Source organism: Pseudochaenichthys georgianus, chromosome 21, assembly GCF_902827115.2.
Source record: "Pseudochaenichthys georgianus chromosome 21, fPseGeo1.2, whole genome shotgun sequence".
Lineage (NCBI taxonomy): Eukaryota > Metazoa > Chordata > Actinopteri > Perciformes > Channichthyidae > Pseudochaenichthys > Pseudochaenichthys georgianus.
Window position 1 is genome coordinate 3,536,028 of NC_047523.1, and position 19,298 is coordinate 3,555,325.

The window sequence follows — 19,298 nt, forward strand, 5'->3', positions numbered from 1 at the left end:
TTGTTACAGAAGTCTAGATGGAGACGAAACACAACACACTATTAGTTCAAAAGGCATGCACATAGTATTTAAATCAAATAAAAGGAACATATTTACAGACATACACATTCAGGGAAATAGGAAAGTAAGATACTGTGTGGTAGCGGTTAGATTGCTGTAGTAGATACAATTATATATTGACATAATAACCCACAGATGCTTGTTGGAATAGACCACTAAGAAGCAGCAGCCAGTAGTTCTAGTCATACTAACTAGGATGATATTGCACCTAATTGTTGATAGGTGTCCTTTATTGTAGGCCCATATGGATGTCCAGCAGGGACAGTTGTCCGTTGAACTGATCGCCCTGCCTCTGTTCCCCTCAGCACACCATCCGGGCCCTGGCTCTGCGTTTGCTGAAAGAAATCCTGAGGAATCAGCCGGCGCGCTTTAAAAACTACGCTGAGCTTACCATCATGAAAACTCTGGAGGCTCACAAGGACTCTCACAAGGAGGTACACTACATCACCCTAAAGATGCATTACAGCAGGGGTACCCACACTTTTTTGGCTGGTGAGCTACTTTTGAAATGACCAGCTTTGGTCTACCAACCAAAAATAAAATCCCAAATGGCAAGGGTTGCTGAATAACACGTTTTATTTATACATGGGATAACTACAATAGGGCTGCAACAAACGACTCATTTGATAATCGATTAATCTACCGATTAATGAAACGATTAATCGACTATTTGCACAATTTCTCAAACGCTCTTATTTAGCCATCAACTTTTAGATTTAGCTTGAGGTTGTTTTAGGCATGTGGAAACTAACAATGAAGACAATAAAGATGAATACTTGATTCAAAAATACATATATTATTAACTTAACACATTTTGAACAAAATGAATATTGCTTTTTATTAATTAAATAAATGGTTTGTTTGTAGCCTTTATTTGACCAGGTGAAAGCCCCTTGAGATCAGAAGATCTCTTTTTCAAGGGTGACCTGCAAAAAATAAAATATTTCACATCAAAAGACACAACAACATTTTAACAAATCATATTAAATAATGTGATGACAGAACTGTACACAGAACAGCTGAAACTTTAACAAAATAAAGAGTAACTCTGTTACCTCTAATCATAACCCATGTTTGTATAATTGAGTTAACTCTGTGTGTTGCTGCTAGCATACATAACACCTGACGTGGAACCGTTACTCGTGGATGGGGGGCTACAGAGCTACTAGAAAGACAGTGGAACCCGGTGCATTCCTCCGTCTGAATGTGGAGCACTTTTGATAAATGTTTAGACAAATTGCTCGTGTTACCGCCCTCACATGCTAAACACTCTTGGCAACGAGCATTGTCCACCTCAAGACGGGTAACATTTAACCACACCTTGGAGCGCTTCTCTCTGCCATCTCCTCCGTGTGTGTGTTGCTGCATGTAGCAGCTGCGTGTGTGTAAACTGCCCCGCCCCCTCGCACACAGACGGGAGAGAGATCTCGTCTGGATTGGAAAGATCGAAAATACACCGACCACAGACGCATTTGTTTGTCTTTTTGCATGTTAGAAACGAGTTGGCGACACTAAGACTGCGAGATAATGTTTGTGTAGCAATAATACATGACCTTTCTCTTTCTCAACTCGCTACTCGGAGGGAAGTCGCTGTCATGTGCCTTGTGAACACTCCGATAATGCCTCTCCACGTTACCTTTCTTTGGCAGAGCGACGCTTGCTTTACAAATAAGGCAAACAAATAACCTTTGAATGTGACATCACAACAAAATATTCTTCCTGCCATTCTGGGTGCAAGTGGTCTGTCTTTAGCTTCTTGCTCGGTCCCGCACTCATTTTGTTGTTTGTCTCTTGTTTGTCTCTTTAATTTAATTTCAGTTTTCCCGGCACTTGACTGATTTTGTATCGCTTTGCATTCTGGGTTAACAGACTGGAAAGGGATAGGTCGCTTTTTCTGTCAATCAAGTAAACTCCTGAATTAAGTGGCAGGGAGGCCAATGGAGGAGGGATCAAAACCTGTTTTGCCTATTCTAACGGAGCTGGATTTTTGTTTGTTTATGAATGACTCACGATCTACCAGCATTGCCCCCGCGGTCGACGTACTGGGCACCGCTGCATTACAGGATGTTCCTCTTCACCTAGGGGCAGCAGAACAGGCTGAAAGGCAAATCACCAAACTGTTGCCCACTTATACATCTGGCAGACATGGAACATGAGCTTTTCTTTTAGATATTTCTTGATAAAACTTCCACAAAAACTCAAAGGTGGGAAAATACCCTACAATTGTGTCAAATATTTTACTCTGAAAGGGTTTATATAGTGCTCATAGTGCCAATTTGTTAGAGGTTCACTAATGATCTAATTATCGATAGAGAACAATAACAACGGCTGAACTCGCTAAGTTAGCCTTTAGCTCAGGAGGAGCCTTCAGAATGATCCTCCTACACAAGCGGGGACACAGTGGGTAAACACTGATCGTGGAACACACAATACACCGGATAAACAGTGAGACGACACTTTCATAAAACTTCCAGATCAATATGAATCCACAGTTTGGGAGAAAGAATCTGTGCTCAAAGTCTGACAGCAAATTAAACTCATCCATTGATCCATGTAAAGAGTAAAGCTCTTTGTTGATTTCTGTCCCAGAATGACCTTTTGAATCTACTGCAGTTTAACCTTGCTCCAATACGTACACAAACTGGTGTTGCAAGTTCTGCTTCTTTTTGTTGATAATCCCATGTGTACATGTTGATGTGCTTTAGGTTGTGCGAGCAGCCGAGGAGGCGGCCTCCACCCTGGCCGGCTCCATCCACCCGGAGCAGTGCATCAAGGTGCTGTGCCCCATAGTGCAGACAGCCGACTACCCCATCAACCTGGCTGCCATCAAGATGCAAACCAAAGTCATTGAACGCATCGCCAAGGACTCCTTGCTGCTGCTGCTGCCCGACATCATCCCCGGACTCCTGCAGGTCTGAGTTTAAAACCTACAAGATGTTAGATCAGACACAGCTTTTAACACCAGAACCACCAACGGGTCAAATGTACCGCTATTGATTTTCAAGGTTCAATGTTCTGTTATTTATCATACAGAGCAGTGGGTTTTGATCGCACAGGGATGAAACGTATACCAATAGAATCTGTGGACTCTCAGCTTTTCATAGGACATAGTTTGTGAAGATAGCATGAAGTATAAAATATTGCTACCAGTGCTGATTTAAACGCTTGGTGTTAGACTTGTGTTTTGTTTAGGTACAAATCTCTCTCTATCTGTCGATCTATATTCTATATATCTATCTCTCTATCTATAACTATCTATCTATATATATATTTATCTATCTATCTATCTATAACTTTCTATCAATATCTATCTGTCTATCTATCTATCTATATATCTATCTCTCTATCTATAACTATAGCCGCGTTCACACTGCGGTACTTTTCCCACAAAGGTTCATGCGAACTTAGTTCATGATCGCGTTCACACCAAAGAGTGCCGGTACTAAAAGTAGTTCATACGAACCTTTTTACCCCCTCGAAAGTCCCTGCTAGAGAGCAGGGACTTTCGAGCGGCTCTTTTGTGAGAAAAGAGCTGATTGGCTGGGCGGATTGAAAACCACGCCCCGTAAAACTCCCAAAAAGTTTTGTGAAGCCGCCATTTTATTATCCTTGCATTAGCATTATTAGCATTAGCCCAGCGCAGAAACGCAGAGAGACTAACTTATGGCAACACAAAATAAAACATGGGAGCGGTGGAGATGAGGAGGTGTCGGCGTTCTGGCGATTTACTCGGAAGGCTTCAGTAGAAGCTGCTGGGAGTCCCAGCAGCTTCTACTGAAGCCAGTCCAACTCCGGGGACTTCCGGCCGGGGACTCCGGGTGGCAGTATACGCCGTGAAGTGGTTTGCGGCCTGCCAGTAAATCCAAAGCAGAAGAAGAAGAAGTGACGTCAGCGGCTTCATTTGCCTAATCCACCCCCAGGGATTTATTCCGGTGTGAACGCGATCTGTACTTAGTTCATGAGAACTAAAGAGTTCGCATGAACTAAGTTCGCATGAACCTTTGTGGGAAAAGTACCGCAGTGTGAACGCGGCTTATCTATCTATCTATCTATCTATCTATCTATCTATCTATCTATCTATCTATCTATCTATCTAGCTATCTATAAAGAACCGCAGTATACAAAAGGCGTTGCTATAGCAACACGTCATGTTTACGCTGCATTTTCTAAATATATAGGTAAATATTCCCCGCTGGCGGGTATAGGTATAAAGGGCCATTCTTTTGGCAATTTTTTCAATCTGACTTCATATTGACAACTTTGAACAACAGAGGGTGCTACATTACACACTTTCAGGAAAAGTCACGGACTGGGAGACTTTAATATGTTATTGAAAAAAAGTTACATACAATCAAAAAACAGCTGCGGGTAAAATGTACCCGTTGGTGGTTCTAGTGTTAAAGAAACATAGGTTTGGATTGTACAATTTATTTTGGAATAGATTACATTTAATGCTCATACAACCCTGAAATTGATGTTTAGTAATTGGATAAAACTCACAAAAATACACTTTCAACCCTCCTGTCGTGTTCGGGTCACATCTGACCGGTTTACTACTTCCATCATTCATAAACATTGTGTTTCAATGTGATTGCTTCAAGGCCTAATGATATCCTCCACAGTGGGCATTTGAACATATAACATTTCTTATCACCACTTTAATTGCATTTTGAGTGGTTTAGTCAACTTTGTAACACCTATGATGTTCCCTATCAAAAATGACCTCCATAGGGTTTGAATGGGTAACCCTAGATTATGTTCATCAGATAGTACACACACACATTGCCTTTCTACAGGAAACTCATCTGACCACTAAGGACCACCATAGGTTAAAGGCATCATGGGTTGGCCAAACCTTTCATTCCAATTTCAGTAGTAGAGCAAGAGGCGCAGCTATTGTGATGCATAAAAAAATACAGTTCAGCCCGACTAAGATTATAGCGGATCCTCAAGGCCGCTTTGTGATAGTTTCTGGTTCCCTCAATAATGTCAATGTTGTTCTCGCCAATATATATGCGCCCAACTGGGATGATGAAGCATTCATGGGAAAAGTGATATCATTATTACCAGACCTAAGCTCCCGCCATTTGATTTTGGGCGGTGATCTCAACTGTACAATGGACCCGCTTTTAGACAAATCTAGCCCAAAACGGGACTCCCCCTCTAAAATGGCTAAAGCCATCTCACTATTTATGAGTCAAACAGGTTGTGTGGACCCATGGCGTTCTCTCCACCCCAAAGCGAAACAGTTTTCTTTCTACTCCTTGGTTCACAAAACATTCTCGAGAATCGATTATTTTTTTATTGATAACTATTTTCTTCCCGCTGTAAAAAACATAGAATACTCACCCATAGTGATATCCGACCACGCCCCATTGTTACTTGACCTCTCATTCACACTGTTACAAAAGACACGTCCCCCCTGGCGACTGAATTGTACACTATTAAACGATGATCGATTCTGTGAAACAATCTCTAAAGCTATTGATGATTTCCTTATAACCAATATGTCTGATGGGATATCACCATCTCTTTTGTGGGAGACGTTAAAAGCTGTGATCCGAGGAGAGATTATATCTTACTCTGCAAGGCAAAACAAAATGAAAAAGCAAAAACAGTTAGAAATTTTAGGCAGTATAGCTAAACTAGATAGCCAACTCTCAACATGTCCATCCCCTGAACTAGATAAAGAAAGGCAAAATCTTCAGATGGACTACAATTTACTTTCAACGCAAGAGACTGAGAAATTGCTCTTAAGATCGCGTGGATTTCAGTATGAACATGGGGAGAAGGCGGGTCGCCTCCTAGCACACCAAATTAAGAGCCAGTCGGTTTCTCAACAAATTAAACAAATACGGACCCCTACTCGTGAACTCACAACAATCCCATCTGTTATCAACGACACCTTTAAAACCTTTTACTCCGGACTATACACCTCACAAGCCCCTGTCGAAAATGCGGACAGAACTAAATTCTTGGATGATCTGGAATTTCCGTCCATAACACCAGCTCAGGAGGGTGAGTTGGATCAACCTCTAAAGCCTAGTGAAATAGCTGACTCGATCAGGTTGATCCAGAGTGGCAAGTCCCCGGGCCCAGACGGTTATCCAATTGAGTTTTATAAAAAATTCATTGATAAATTGACCCCCCTTCTTTTGAGAATGTTTGAAGACTCTCTGGACCGTGGAAAGTTGCCACAAACTCTGACTGAGGCGGTAGTAATTGTATTATTAAAACCAGGCAAGGATAATTCTGAATGTAGCTCCTATCGCCCCATCTCCCTTCTGAATGTGGACTATAAGATCCTGGCTAAAATACTAGCCATACGCCTTGAATCAGTCACGCCAAGCATCATATCATTAGACCAAACTGGGTTTATGAAAGGCCGATACTCCTTCTCCAACATCCGTCGCCTTCTCAACATCCTCCTCTCTCCTGCATCCAAGGAGACACCAGAGGTGGTGGTCTCATTGGATGCAGAGAAAGCGTTTGACAGGGTGGAGTGGGGCTTTCTATTTGAGGTCCTTAAGAGGTTCAGCCTTGGATCCAAATTTGTCTCATGGATAGCATTGTTATACTCTTCACCCAAGGCTTCAGTGAGTACTAACGGGATAAGTTCTCAATATTTTACACTAGGTAGAGGTACTCGCCAGGGTTGCCCTCTAAGCCCGTTACTATTCGCTATGGCAATCGAACCACTATCAATTGCGCTTAAATCGTCCAGCTTTACACAAGGAATTACCAGATATGGCTCTGAACACATACTCTCGTTATACGCTGACGATTTACTATTGTTCATTTCTAACCCTATATCTACCATTCCTCAGATAATAGATCTGTTAACCCGATTCGGAACCTTCTCAGGGTACAAGCTAAACTTTTCCAAGAGTGAGTGTTTCCCCGTAAATGACCTGGCCCTTCAGATCCCCGATAGACTCTTCACCTTCAAGATGTCTAGGAGTAATTTTAAGTATTTAGGCGTGAATATAAGTGGAAAACTCTCAGACCTTTACAAAGATAACTTCCCACCACTAATTGACAAGCTCAAATATGATTTGGAAAGGTGGAATAATTTACATTACAACTATTGCTGGGAGGGTAAACTGTATCAAAATGAACGTCCTCCCCCGCTTTCTGTACCTCTTTCAATGTCTGCCAGTCTTCCTACCAAAATCACTTTTTCGTAAAATAGACAAACTAATCTCCTCTTTTTTATGGCAAGGGAAGACACCTAGAATTAGGAAAGAGCTTTTACAAAGGCATAGATCTACAGGAGGATTAGCACTTCCAAATATAAGACACTACTATTGGGCAGCCAATATCCACAAAATAATTCTATGGACTAAGGAACCAACATTGAGTTGGTGTGAGCTTGAAGCCAAATCCTGTCCTAATACCTCACTCTTGGCTTTGCTTACATCTAAATTACCCAGCCGGCCAACTCAATATTCGAATAACCCGATTGTTGTTTCCACCCTAAGAATTTGGTCCCAATTCAGAAAGGCTCATGGACTCTGTGGTTCCTCTATACATAGTCCCATTCGCAACAACCATCTCTTTCTCCCCCCTTACATTGATGGGGCCTTCTCTATGTGGCAGGGAGTAGGTCTTATAAGAGTAAGGGACCTTTACATTAACAATGTTTTCGGTAGCTTTAGCCAACTCTCTGACAAATGTTGCCTTCCAAGCACTCATCTACTTCGCTACTTCCAGGTCCGAAACTGGGTTAAACTAAACAACCCTTCATTCCCCAATATCCCTCCGGATTCAATAATTGACTCAATTCTGGACACTCTAACAATCGAAAAAGGTCTGATTTCAAGAATTTACAATTCCGTCTCCCACCTCACAGAAACATCGCTTGGTAAAATCAAACAACATTGGGAAGAGGAACTAGTCCAAGCCATAGATGATGAGGTCTGGGATGGCGCATTAGCAAGAGTGAACAATAGTACGTCCTGTGCCAGGCTCAATCTTATACAACTAAAAGTTGTCCACCGTATCTATTACACCAACTCTAAACTCTCCAAAATATATCCAAATGTTACGGACACCTGTAACAGATGCCACATGTCACCAGCAAACATGACTCATATGTTTTGGTCTTGTCCTCGCCTACAAGGATACTGGACAAGCATTTTCAATCACCTTACTGAGGCCTTGGATGTGGTATTGACACCATGTGCAGAAACTGCCATTTTTGGAGTAATACCTGGCCACCGAATGTTGAGGAGGAAAACTAAGGACAGTATAGCCTTTGCATCTCTTTTAGCACGAAGAAGAATACTCCTAGAATGGAAATCTTCTATACCACCTAAAGCAGGGATGGGCAACTTTGATGATGGTGGGGGCCAAATAATGTATGTACTGGCCACCAGGGGGCCGCAGATTCAATTGGAACACACAAAAACACAAATTCCACGTATTGTATGTAATTATTAACATATACTAAGTTTGACATTTTCATTGATATGTTTCTATCTTTAAGGGAACATCCTCTAATAAGCTCACAAAACAAACATCAGTTCACAGAAATGTTATTTAATTTTTACAAGTGGCATGTTTGTATTGAACAGGTTATTTAACAGTGGAATACAACTTTTAAACTATTGGAAAGTGTGCATTAAGATTAAACGGTAACATGACATAAACATGAAGTCAGACCCCCCCCCTCCTCTCAGATCTGCCCTCTCATCCACAGCAGAAAGCTGCGCTCACAGCTGCTCAGCCCAGCCGCACACCTGGGGCCTCTGGAAGCGGCGGGCGAGAATAAACCCTGCTCTAACATGACATAAACATGAACACTAACCCAGACATTAGTTGTCTAACTGGAATTTAAGAGACTTGTAGCCTGTCTCTGCTGACGCACAATAAGGGGAATGTCAACATCGATGCCAGTGCATCCAAGCTGCATCAGATGAAACAGCGTTTCGTCTGACAGTCTGTTTCTCTCTTTTGATTTGATGTGCTTCATCATGGAGAAGTTGCTCTCACATATGTATGTGCTCCCGAACATGCTGGCCTGTTTAAGCGCAAAATCTCTCAAGAGAGGGAAGCGGGTCTCGGGCAACAGTCTCCAAAACGACACTCCCCTCTCATTCCGTTTCATTTGGAAAAATAAGTCACCTTGTAGTTCGCACAGTTCCATTTGTAGTTCAGGTGGCTGGTCATTCACAACCGCTGAGATGGGGTCAGTGAAAAGCTGGATTGTGCCTCGCATGTCGTGGAAATCCTGAAAGCGATTGTTGAATTGATCCTGCAACATTTTAAGGGCTTCTCTGTAGCGGTGGATCGTCATCTCACATTCGGCCAATTCCGGGATGTCATTGCGCAGCTCTCCACATGCGGGGAAGTGTGTCAAATTCGGGGGATCTGACGCAAGGTTATCTCTGAACAGGCCGAGTTTCATCTGAAAACTATTCACATGACCAAAAAGGTCGGACACGGTCTGATCTTTGCCTTGCAACCGGACATTCAAGCAATTGAGATGTCCACTTATATCAGTGAGAAATGCCATGTCACAGAGAAAGTGTGGATCCCTCAATGTGTCACAGTACGCACTTGTATCCGCAGTAAGGCTGTTCTCCAAAAACACGGGAATTTCGAGCATCCACCTGATGTCTGTGTGCAGCTGTAAATCACCGTAGGCAGCATCCACCTCCTCTAGAAAGGCTGTGAATTTCCGATGATTTAGAGACCTGTTCCCCCCCCGAATCAGATTGGTAACTTTTGTTACCACATCCATGACATGTGTGAAGTTCAGATTCTTTGCACAGAGGGCCTCCTGGTGTATGATGCAGTGCAGTATCGGGCAATCCACACCACTTTGACGGAGAAGTCCAGCGAAGCCAGTGCGCCTTCCTTGCATTGATGGAGCCCCATCGGTAACAACGGCAGATAGCTTGTCAAATCCACCATATTCGCTGACAACACCCTTCACTGCCTCGAAAATGTCCGATCCCTTTGTTGTGCCGTGCAGTGGTACAAGTTTTAATAGTTCCTCGTGTACATCAAATGACGCATTTACTGATCTTGCGTACACCAGTAGCTGGCTAACATCGGTAACGTCTGTACTCTCATCTAACGCTAACGAAAAGTATGAACAGTCAGACATGATTTGTTTCAGCTTTCCCTCCACATGACTTTGAATGTCAAAAATCCTGCGAGTCACTGTGCGTCGGGAGAGGGACACAGTTTCAAAATGTTTAGCCATTTTCTCATTTCCAAAGGCGTTAGCCATCTCAATCGCGCATGTTTTCACCAACTCTCCTTCTGAAAGTGGCTTCTTTGCTTTGGCAAGCTGGAGTGAGACAGCATATCATGCTTTCAGACTTGATTCTTGGACACTTGTGACCTGGGTGAAAAAGCACTGTTGTTTTTGTACTTTCCCTTTCAGCTCCGCTAGGATCGCTGCTCTGGCAGCCCCGGTGTACCTGTCATATTTGTCCTTGTGCACAGTGTTGTAGTGGCGGCTCAAGTTGCTTACTTTCATGACAGCAACGGTCTGCAAACATATTAAACATTGTGGTTTACCCCTGAATTCAGTGAAAAGATACTCGTTCTCCCACTTTTCTTGGAAAACACGATTTTCCTCAAATATCTTTCTCTTGCTCATGCTGACATCCACATAGGGCCGTGTTCATATGTTACCCGCTCTATCGAAATCAGTCGGAAGTAGCAACCAACGGCTGATTTCAAAATAAAAGTGGATTTGTGTAAAAAAACTAGTTTTTCGGGGTTCGTTACAGTTTGTTTTCATCTGATTTCAAATAAATACAGTCTTGACTTTTAGAATATTAAACTCGTTTTGCCAAATTCAAATTCATGATAAATACAACTTTGAAGCTTGTAACGGCATAATTACAAGCGGAGAACAGAGTAATTTAACGTCACAGCAGGCATAACAACAGCCGGTGTTTCTTGTGAGTTTCCCCCGGGAAACAAACACAATACACACAAACACGTCACAGATTATTTCGCGGTATTTGGCTGCCGAACGAAATCACATATCAGTAATATAAGTTAAAAAAAATATATAATTTTTTTTTTTAATTAAAAAAATATATAATTTTTTTTTTTTTAATTACCTTGTTTTCTAAATTGATCCGAGGGCCGCATGCGGCCCGCGGGTCGCCATTTGCCCATCCCTGACCTAAAGCATCTCAATGGCTTAAAGATCTAATGTTGTACCTGAACTTGGAGAAGATTAAATATAACCTGAGGGGCTCCTCAAAACTATTTGAATCTGTCTGGGGCTCTATGATAGCCTACATAGCTGAACTTAAGACACTACATTAAGGAGAAAGAGGGGGAACAGCGAATGTATGTTTTTTTTTGTTTTTTTTTCCTTGTCTCTTTTTATATTAATCTTTTTTTTTTTGTATTTGTTCTGTCTTTGTATACATGTATGTATGTAGGTAGGTACGTACGTGTATGTATGTGCATGTGAACATGTGGGTATACATATGAGTATATGGGTACAAGTATTACTGTTACTATTCTTTATTCCCTTATCTATACATTTTCTTTTAATATTATCTTCTATAATACTTTACTTTTACCTATACAGGTATCTATCTTATTTATTTAGTTAGTTATTTATTTTACTAGCTAGGACCGGGAGGGAGGGAAAGGGGAAAAATAAATAAAAATATTGACTGTATAAATGTAAACTCATTGTGCCTGACTCAATAAAAAAAGTATAAAAAAAAAAGATAGTACACACACACACACACACACACACACACACACACACACACACACACACACACACACACACACACACACACACACACACACACACACACACACACACACACACACACACACACATCTACAACCATGTTCATTGTGGAATACATTTTCAATGTCTATTCTTTGTTTATTCACGGTTTGAAGTATATTCTGAGACATTGTTTACAGCTCAAAAGGGAGTGATATCAACATGTGTTTTGTGTTAATGTGAGAGCAGTTAAAGCAGACCGGTCAAATTGGAGCGGGAACACCAAAGTAAGGGGAGAAGCCGACACAACAGGAGGGGTTAAGAAAAGCTAATTAAACCAACTTAAATAAACATTGTTAGCTAGACAAAAGAGTTACATTTGTAGTAAATAACAGAAAAGCAAGAGTTGTGGGGGAAAGGCAGAGTAAACGTTCTTGTCAACTCCCAAAGGTCTTATTTGGACAATGTACATATTTGGACTCTGGAATTATTTGCCTTATTTGTCCCTGGAAATGTTTGCGTGTACTCTGCACACTCCTGCGACTCCTCCCATGTTCCTGCTGACCCCTGGTGTGTGTGTGTGTGTGTGTGTGTGTGTGTGTGTGTGTGTGTGTGTGTGTGTGTGTGTGTGTGTGTGTGTGTGTGTGTGTGTGTGTGTGTGTGTGTGTGTGTGTGTGTGTGTGTGTGTGTGTGTGTGTGTGTGTGTGTGTGTGATGCTGCCTCTCTCCTCTGCAGGGCTATGACAACACAGAGAGCAGTGTTCGCAAGGCCAGCGTGTTCTGTCTGGTGGCTATCTACTCTGTGATTGGAGAGGATCTCAAACCCCACCTGGCACTGCTCACGGGCAGCAAGGTAATGACTGTGCCATACACATGTACACACACACAACCTTTCTAACCTCTTCAGCAGATGCAGAGTCTTATCACCTTCACATGCTGTTATTTCTCAGTAAGTTTCGGCCGGTTGTCCAATTAGAAAGGGTCCTATTTGCCCTACTTTACACAAGGACACATGTGTTATGTAAGGGTTGAGGTCTGAGGGTCAGGTTCACCTGTATGGGGGGACCCTCCCCTCAGATCTGTTGGACAGCAGCTTATCTGAAAGGAGACCGACACACACCGTATGGACGGCTGGAGCACCGTCACATTCTCTACTTGTACTTTGGCATGTAGTCTTACAGCAAACAAATACTTATCCCAGCAGTGTAATCATTTTTCCAGAAAAGGTATACAAATTAGCATTCAACCGGATTAGGAAAGTAAAAAACACAGTTAAGTACTAACTTGACTAATGATGTAGCAAAATGTCCTGGCTGATACTGATCAACAATGTTTTACTGATAATATTTCAATCAGGAGAGACTTCGAGTAGTTTGGTATTCAGGTGGAAGGAGAAAGAAACTAGGAAAGGTGATCCCCCTCCGGGGTCCAGACACTGGTGGTGGTGGAGCTGGAAGTGATGAGGGTCCTCCTGGGCTGACATGGGTCCTGGATGTGATGAACGGGCTGGAGGGGGGCAATGAGCAGATTTAAAGTTTGCCGGATGCTCTGTGATTGGCTTGTGGGAGATGAGGCGGGTCTGATTGGTTAATCTGAGGGATACGCCCATACTTATTGAATGAAAGAATAGATCTTGCGCTGAGCTTCATATTACCTTCCTACCATGGGTGTAAAACCCTTAACTCATAATGAAGAACATTCTGCGGTTCTGTCACTTATTCAGTCCAGCTTCCAATAAAAAGATCAGGGATAGATCCTCCACATCAAAATCTGTGGAGGTGCAATTCAGTAAAACAAAAAAGGGCAACTTTTTCTTTAATTCAAATTCAATTCAAACCTCTTTTTGAATGCAGAGGAACAGGAGAGGCAAAGGAGACACTGCCGACCCCGAGGGGAAATGAACATTTCATACAAATTGAATCGACTGGTTTAACATAAGGCATCTTCTGCAGCTTTGATCACTTCCTGTATTCTAAGATCCACTCCGATACTTCCACAATGGAACAGCCATGGCAGTATGTCAAGTACAGCAGTGGACTCCGATGTGTGTCTTGTCACACCACAAAGCAATGCCATGTCCTCCTAAAATCTCCAAAATATGACTATCCATCGTAACCAAAGAGTGATTCCTTAGTATTTTATTTGAATCCTCTAATTTACAAAGAAAACATGTCTGAACAATGAGGATACATTTTGTACTATGGTTTCTGCTTTCCTCACATGAATCCGTTGACTCTTTGTGTTGTTCCTGACCCCAGGTTGGGAATCACTGATGGACATAATGGTGTATACATAAAGAATGTATCTGAATTGATGTGCTCACAGCCTCACAGACCTTTATTCGTCCCACAGAGGGGACATTTACATTATTACAGCAAAAGTGAAGAGCCAAAAAGCAAATGATTAATCAAGAGGCATGCATCAAATATTGAAGAAAACATTTGAAATAACACAAATGTCAATTTCCAAAATACACATCCAGATGGACAAGAAAAAGTACCAGTAACAGTATTTAAAAAGAAGGAGAAAAGTGTATACATGTATACAAAACTAGACAAGAAATCTGTACATTGTCATCATCACTGCCCAATACTTCAAAAAGACAACTTGTTAACCTGCAAAAACATCTTCACACATGCAAGTGCTTGCCTTCTGCACAAGATCATCCCTGGCCTCACCTCACCTCCGACCAGGGGCGGTTCTAGAGGGGGGCCAGTGCCCCCTTAACACTGACCCCCCCTGTGGCCCCCCTAACAATGAATTATTTATTTTTTAATGTATATTTTCTGCCAAAAACCGCAGGATTTTGTTGCTGTAATGTAAGATTGTGCAGACACCCTTATGTAAAGTAGAGATGTAACTGTTCATTGCCTTTATTTTTATATAAATATGGTGTTAGTGAAAACATTGCACTATAACTTAAGCTGAAGCTAACAGTAATAACTATAAGATCTATCTGAAATAAATCAGTGTACTGAAAAACAAATACCAATAACTGTATTGCATTGTTTTCTTATGCGCAATTACTTCATACTGTCTAGTTCTCTTTTTCATCCTGCATTTATTGTGCCCCCCTCAGAAAATAACTGGCCCCCCAGTGAAATTGGTCTAGAACCGCCACTGCCTCCGACACTTTATTATCCTACGGTCAACTGCATGTGTGCAGACCTGCTGCACTCTACAACCCTCTGTCTGCCTCAGCCTGTTGTTGTCTTCTTGCTATGTAATATCTATGTTTTGTTTTTTATTAGTAGTAGTTAGGGTGACTATCAACATCTGTCCAGCGACTACAGATGAAAAATAGCATCTTGGCTAACTGGCACATTTACAGAAAGGTTTATTAATGTCCCCGCTAAATAACTCAAGTGTGATAGCACTATTACAAGTGGAAGTATACTACAGTTGTTTACTGATTTATTACAGCAGGTGAATTGTCTAACTAAGAGATAGCAGCCAGAAATAATAATAATAATAATAATTATTATAAAGCAGTATGTATTGCATATAAGTGTACAGCAGAGATGTTATTTTCTTTGTTATGTGTGCTATACTTAGGGACGATGACTGTGGTTGAAATTCCAGAATGAATCACCTAATGTTGAGAAATAGACAAATGTACAAGTTGAAACCAGAGTTGTGAAGAGTTAAAACATTTAACAGAAAGGATCTATATCCAGCTGGAAGGCCAGATGTTAGCAGCAGCTAGTGCTATAGCATCTGACCAAATCACACAGAACACACAAGTCCTTTATACAGGAGCGGGAAACAAAGGGACACGAGACATGTTCATTCTAACGGGTAACCTCCGTACTTTGCCTGACAATAGACATCGCAGCTAGTGAGCCAAAAACAAGTGTACAAAGAACTGAGGCCTAAAAGATACGTTTCCACAGTGCTGACCGTCTCTTATCTTGTCTCCAGATGAAGTTACTGAACCTGTACATCAAGCGAGCGCAGACCACCAACAGCAACAGCAGCAGCTCCTCGGACGTGTCCTCCCACAGCTAGTGGACAGCAGGACCCCCCTCCGCACAACAGCTCACAGGACGTCCTGTCAGCAACCAGTCCTTCAGTTCCTCCTCCCTGATTTTGCTCTAGAAACTTTTGAATGTAACTGTGGATTGGTTTTAGATTGCCGGGGAGGGAAACAACAGTTGACAGTCTCTTTTGGAAAATAGAAAATGTTTCTCTTTCTTTTCATCCTCCCTTTTCCTGTTGAAGCCGGTTTTCCTCCAGCTCTCACATTAGGTTCACATTAAAGAGTTCATAGCAGACGCCGGGAGACATTCCGAACCAGAGTGGAGGAACCTGTGTCAGATGGGATGTAATGTCATTTGGCTGGCCCAGTGATGGTAATAAGCCCGTGTGTTTTGGTTTAGGGAGCTTAAAAAAGAAATGAAGACAACAAATCTAAACATTTACAGAAAGCGTACTGTATGAGCATTTTTTTGTTCCTGTTTAATCAATTATAATCTTTATTTAAAGCTTATTTTTAATTAAGTGGCTAAATCAATTGAACCCCCTTTCCCAAAAACATTAGCTACACTCAACAAGGTAGCAGGAAAGATAAACCTTCCAGCTAAATCATTGACAATCCTTCAAATATAGTGCAGTTCTTTCATTTGAAGATTCAATTGTTTAACTGCACAATTCAAGTTGAATTTGTCTTGAAATTCACACTCAGCAGAAGACGTGTTGTGAAGCTGAGCTGCCCGTATTCTCCCACAGAACCTTCTGCACTCCTTTTGAACAGTTGTGTTAAACACGCTTTCACCACTCCAGTGTGTGGCTTCTTACCTGTACACCTGTGAGCTTGCTGCTCAGCAGAGACTGGAGATGTTTCCAGCGGGCAGACGAGTGATCGGAGACACCAGTAAGACTTTTCCAGGCCTTATTCACGCCACCCTAGTGTAAGTGGACTTACAGCACTGTAACCCTTGGCTCTCTAAAAGATGTGAATCTGCGGGACCCGGTTTGACCTGTGACCGTGCAAATACAGTATTAGTTTCCCCACACAGCTTCTGCAATAACTCTGAATCCACTAATAACAGTATTTTGTACATACGCTTTTGGACCACTGCTTCGCAAAGTTTTACATAATGTCAAAGAAAAAACAGGTTATCACCTGTTTGCACGCTGGCGAAAGCACCCTGCATGTAGCCTGCAGCTCATGCCAACATGCCGTTTTAAAGGGCCCGGGTTATTGGCTGTTAAAGTGCACTTGTGACATCATCGGGTGACTCCTCTCTGATGACTGTATGAGCAGAGGAGGTGGTCCCAGACATCAGCCACATGTATGTCAAAGGTACACACATAAACCATGTGTTCTGTGTGTTTCAGTTGGTGGAAGTCACACCTCTTTTTGTTTCTGTTAAGATTGAGGAAGCTTTCAAATGTTGGACGTTGCTCCGAGTCGAGCCACGGATCCCTGATCAGGAACGGTTTCTTCCGTCTGATCAGACGTTTGATTCTTGGTTCACCGTGATACTCTACGGTAGGAAGGGATCAGACTCATTATGCCTTTTAAATTCTGTTCTCCAGTTTGAGCAAATGGCCGAGTCCTTGGATGGACGGCTTGTGACTCACTGTTTTATTTGAGTGGTGTTTCATTCAGGGAATCCACTGCGAGTGGGCCAACCGTGATTATTTAAGTAAATGAATGTACAGACGTGTGTGTTATAATAAGCAGCCTTGGAAGTGGTGGTGCTGGCCCTGTACACTGTAACATGCCTCTCTCCTCTACCTTATTCCCTCCTCCTGACTCCTCTCAATCTGTCTGATCTTGAAGCAGATGCACACATGAGGGGAGCGCTGACCGATCTTCAGGGGAGCATATGTAATCCCATTACTGCTATAGAAACAGCTGTTCACTATGCATGTTCTCCAGTACACTGTCTTTCGTTTGTCTCAGTCGCTCATGTAATATTCAGACCTGTATTTATATTTTATTTTGTTCTCATGATAAACTGTACAGAAGGTTTTTTTTGTTTACTTCCACCTGTGATAGGTTTGCAACAATGTAAAGAAATGGTTTGCTCTAGAAATAAACCAACGAAGAAGTGATCTGGATGTGTTTCTGCTTCTTCCTCCCAGAATTATCAGCAGAGTTTAATCTTCAGAGCATGTCGTAAGTATTCTTGTTTCTCCTGCCGGCAGCTTGAACCTCAGCGTCCACAGGGGGCGCTGTCTGGGTGTGCAGGAGCTGAACATTAACCAGTAGAGTCCGCTGACCTGAGATCAGCTCTGAGAGTAGGCTGCAGCTGGGAGCACATGTTCCAGTGAAGCATGCATATCAGTGGGGTAATGTAACTAAACAAAAGTACTGTGATCAAGGTACTTAACTTGAGTATTTCCATGTTATGAAACTATACTTTCACACATCCTGTCATCCTCCGAGACATGTATCAGTCAGCTTCAATTACGCTACGCTTCAAATGCAGTTGTTCCTCCCCTTCCTGTGTGCGCTGATGCACCATGGCATCATATATCTCCAGATGATTTTTTTAGTGTTTGTGATAAACTGAAGGATGGTGTTTTTAAATGCTCCTTTATCCTTTTACTTCACTACATCTTAAAGGTGGGGTAGGTAAGTTTCAGAAACCGGCTCGAGATACACTTTTTGCTATATTCCATGGAATGCTCTTAACATCCCGATAGCAATGAGTATCTTAAGTGCTTTGACAAAAAATCCATAAAAAAACGTCATCTGTAGAAGCCGTAATACTGTAAAAAGTACAACCAATCCGTTTAGCCGATGGCCTACCTGCCTGTCAGCCTTCCATCGGGGCACAAACTTATCTCGTGCCCTCATTGGTCATGTGCGCGTACGTGTGTGTTGGAGGAGGGGCTCTATAAGGAAGTGGCAGATTTTCTCCGGTTGTGTATTTTCAAATTCTAGCGAACTCGAGCCGGTTTCTCAAATTTACCTACCCCACCTTTAAAGGTAAATATTGCACCTATTTCTGCACTATGTGTGACACTGGATTACACACAAAATATGATTAGTTTATTAAAAAGTAGTGAATGAGTGAATCCCCAAACCAATTTTCCTGATGAAACTCACATAGCCTACTTGTAACATTTCCACAGTGTGGTATTATTATTGTACTGTTCTACAATATCTGAATAGTTCCCCCGCACAGAGGGATTGAACAGTTTCATTTAGCATCCATCCACTATTGCTATTATTTTATATACAGTAGGCTATAGGCCTACTAACTATTATTTGTTGGTGTAATATTATTTGGAGGGTACGTACTTGCCCTTCTCTGTTCCCCAGAATCCTTCAGCCGCCTCCATGTTTGTTTTCCAAACTTGTCCTCCAGACATCATTACTGTGGCCGTTTCTCAATCTCGAGGATACTGGCTTCCAAGCCAATATTTCAAGGATGCTACGTCATCGATTGCCGCCGAAGTACTGTTCCAATCTCCAGCATACTTGGAATTCCACCGAGGCCGCGTCCTTGGTTTGGGGGAAATTTCGAGGCTGCACATGCACTTCGCGTCCTTAAAATCCC

The 19,298-nt window shown here is 42.1% G+C and overlaps 1 protein-coding gene across 11 annotated transcripts in view; it reads left to right on the forward strand.

Annotated features, from left to right (window-relative positions):
• Nucleotides 1–17,844, forward strand: part of clasp1a (cytoplasmic linker associated protein 1a) — a 113,839-nt gene extending 95,995 nt beyond the window's left edge. For all 11 annotated transcript variants that reach the window (XM_071206990.1, XM_071206991.1, XM_034110698.2 and 8 more), the window contains 4 exons: nt 366–494; nt 2,766–2,972; nt 12,518–12,634; nt 15,703–17,844. In XM_071206990.1, the coding sequence (XP_071063091.1) occupies nt 366–494; nt 2,766–2,972; nt 12,518–12,634; nt 15,703–15,789 (540 nt within the window). In that variant the 3' untranslated portion in view covers nt 15,790–17,844. The remainder of the gene's footprint in view (nt 1–365; nt 495–2,765; nt 2,973–12,517; nt 12,635–15,702) is intronic.
• The last annotated feature ends 1,454 nt before the right edge of the window (nt 17,845–19,298 follow it).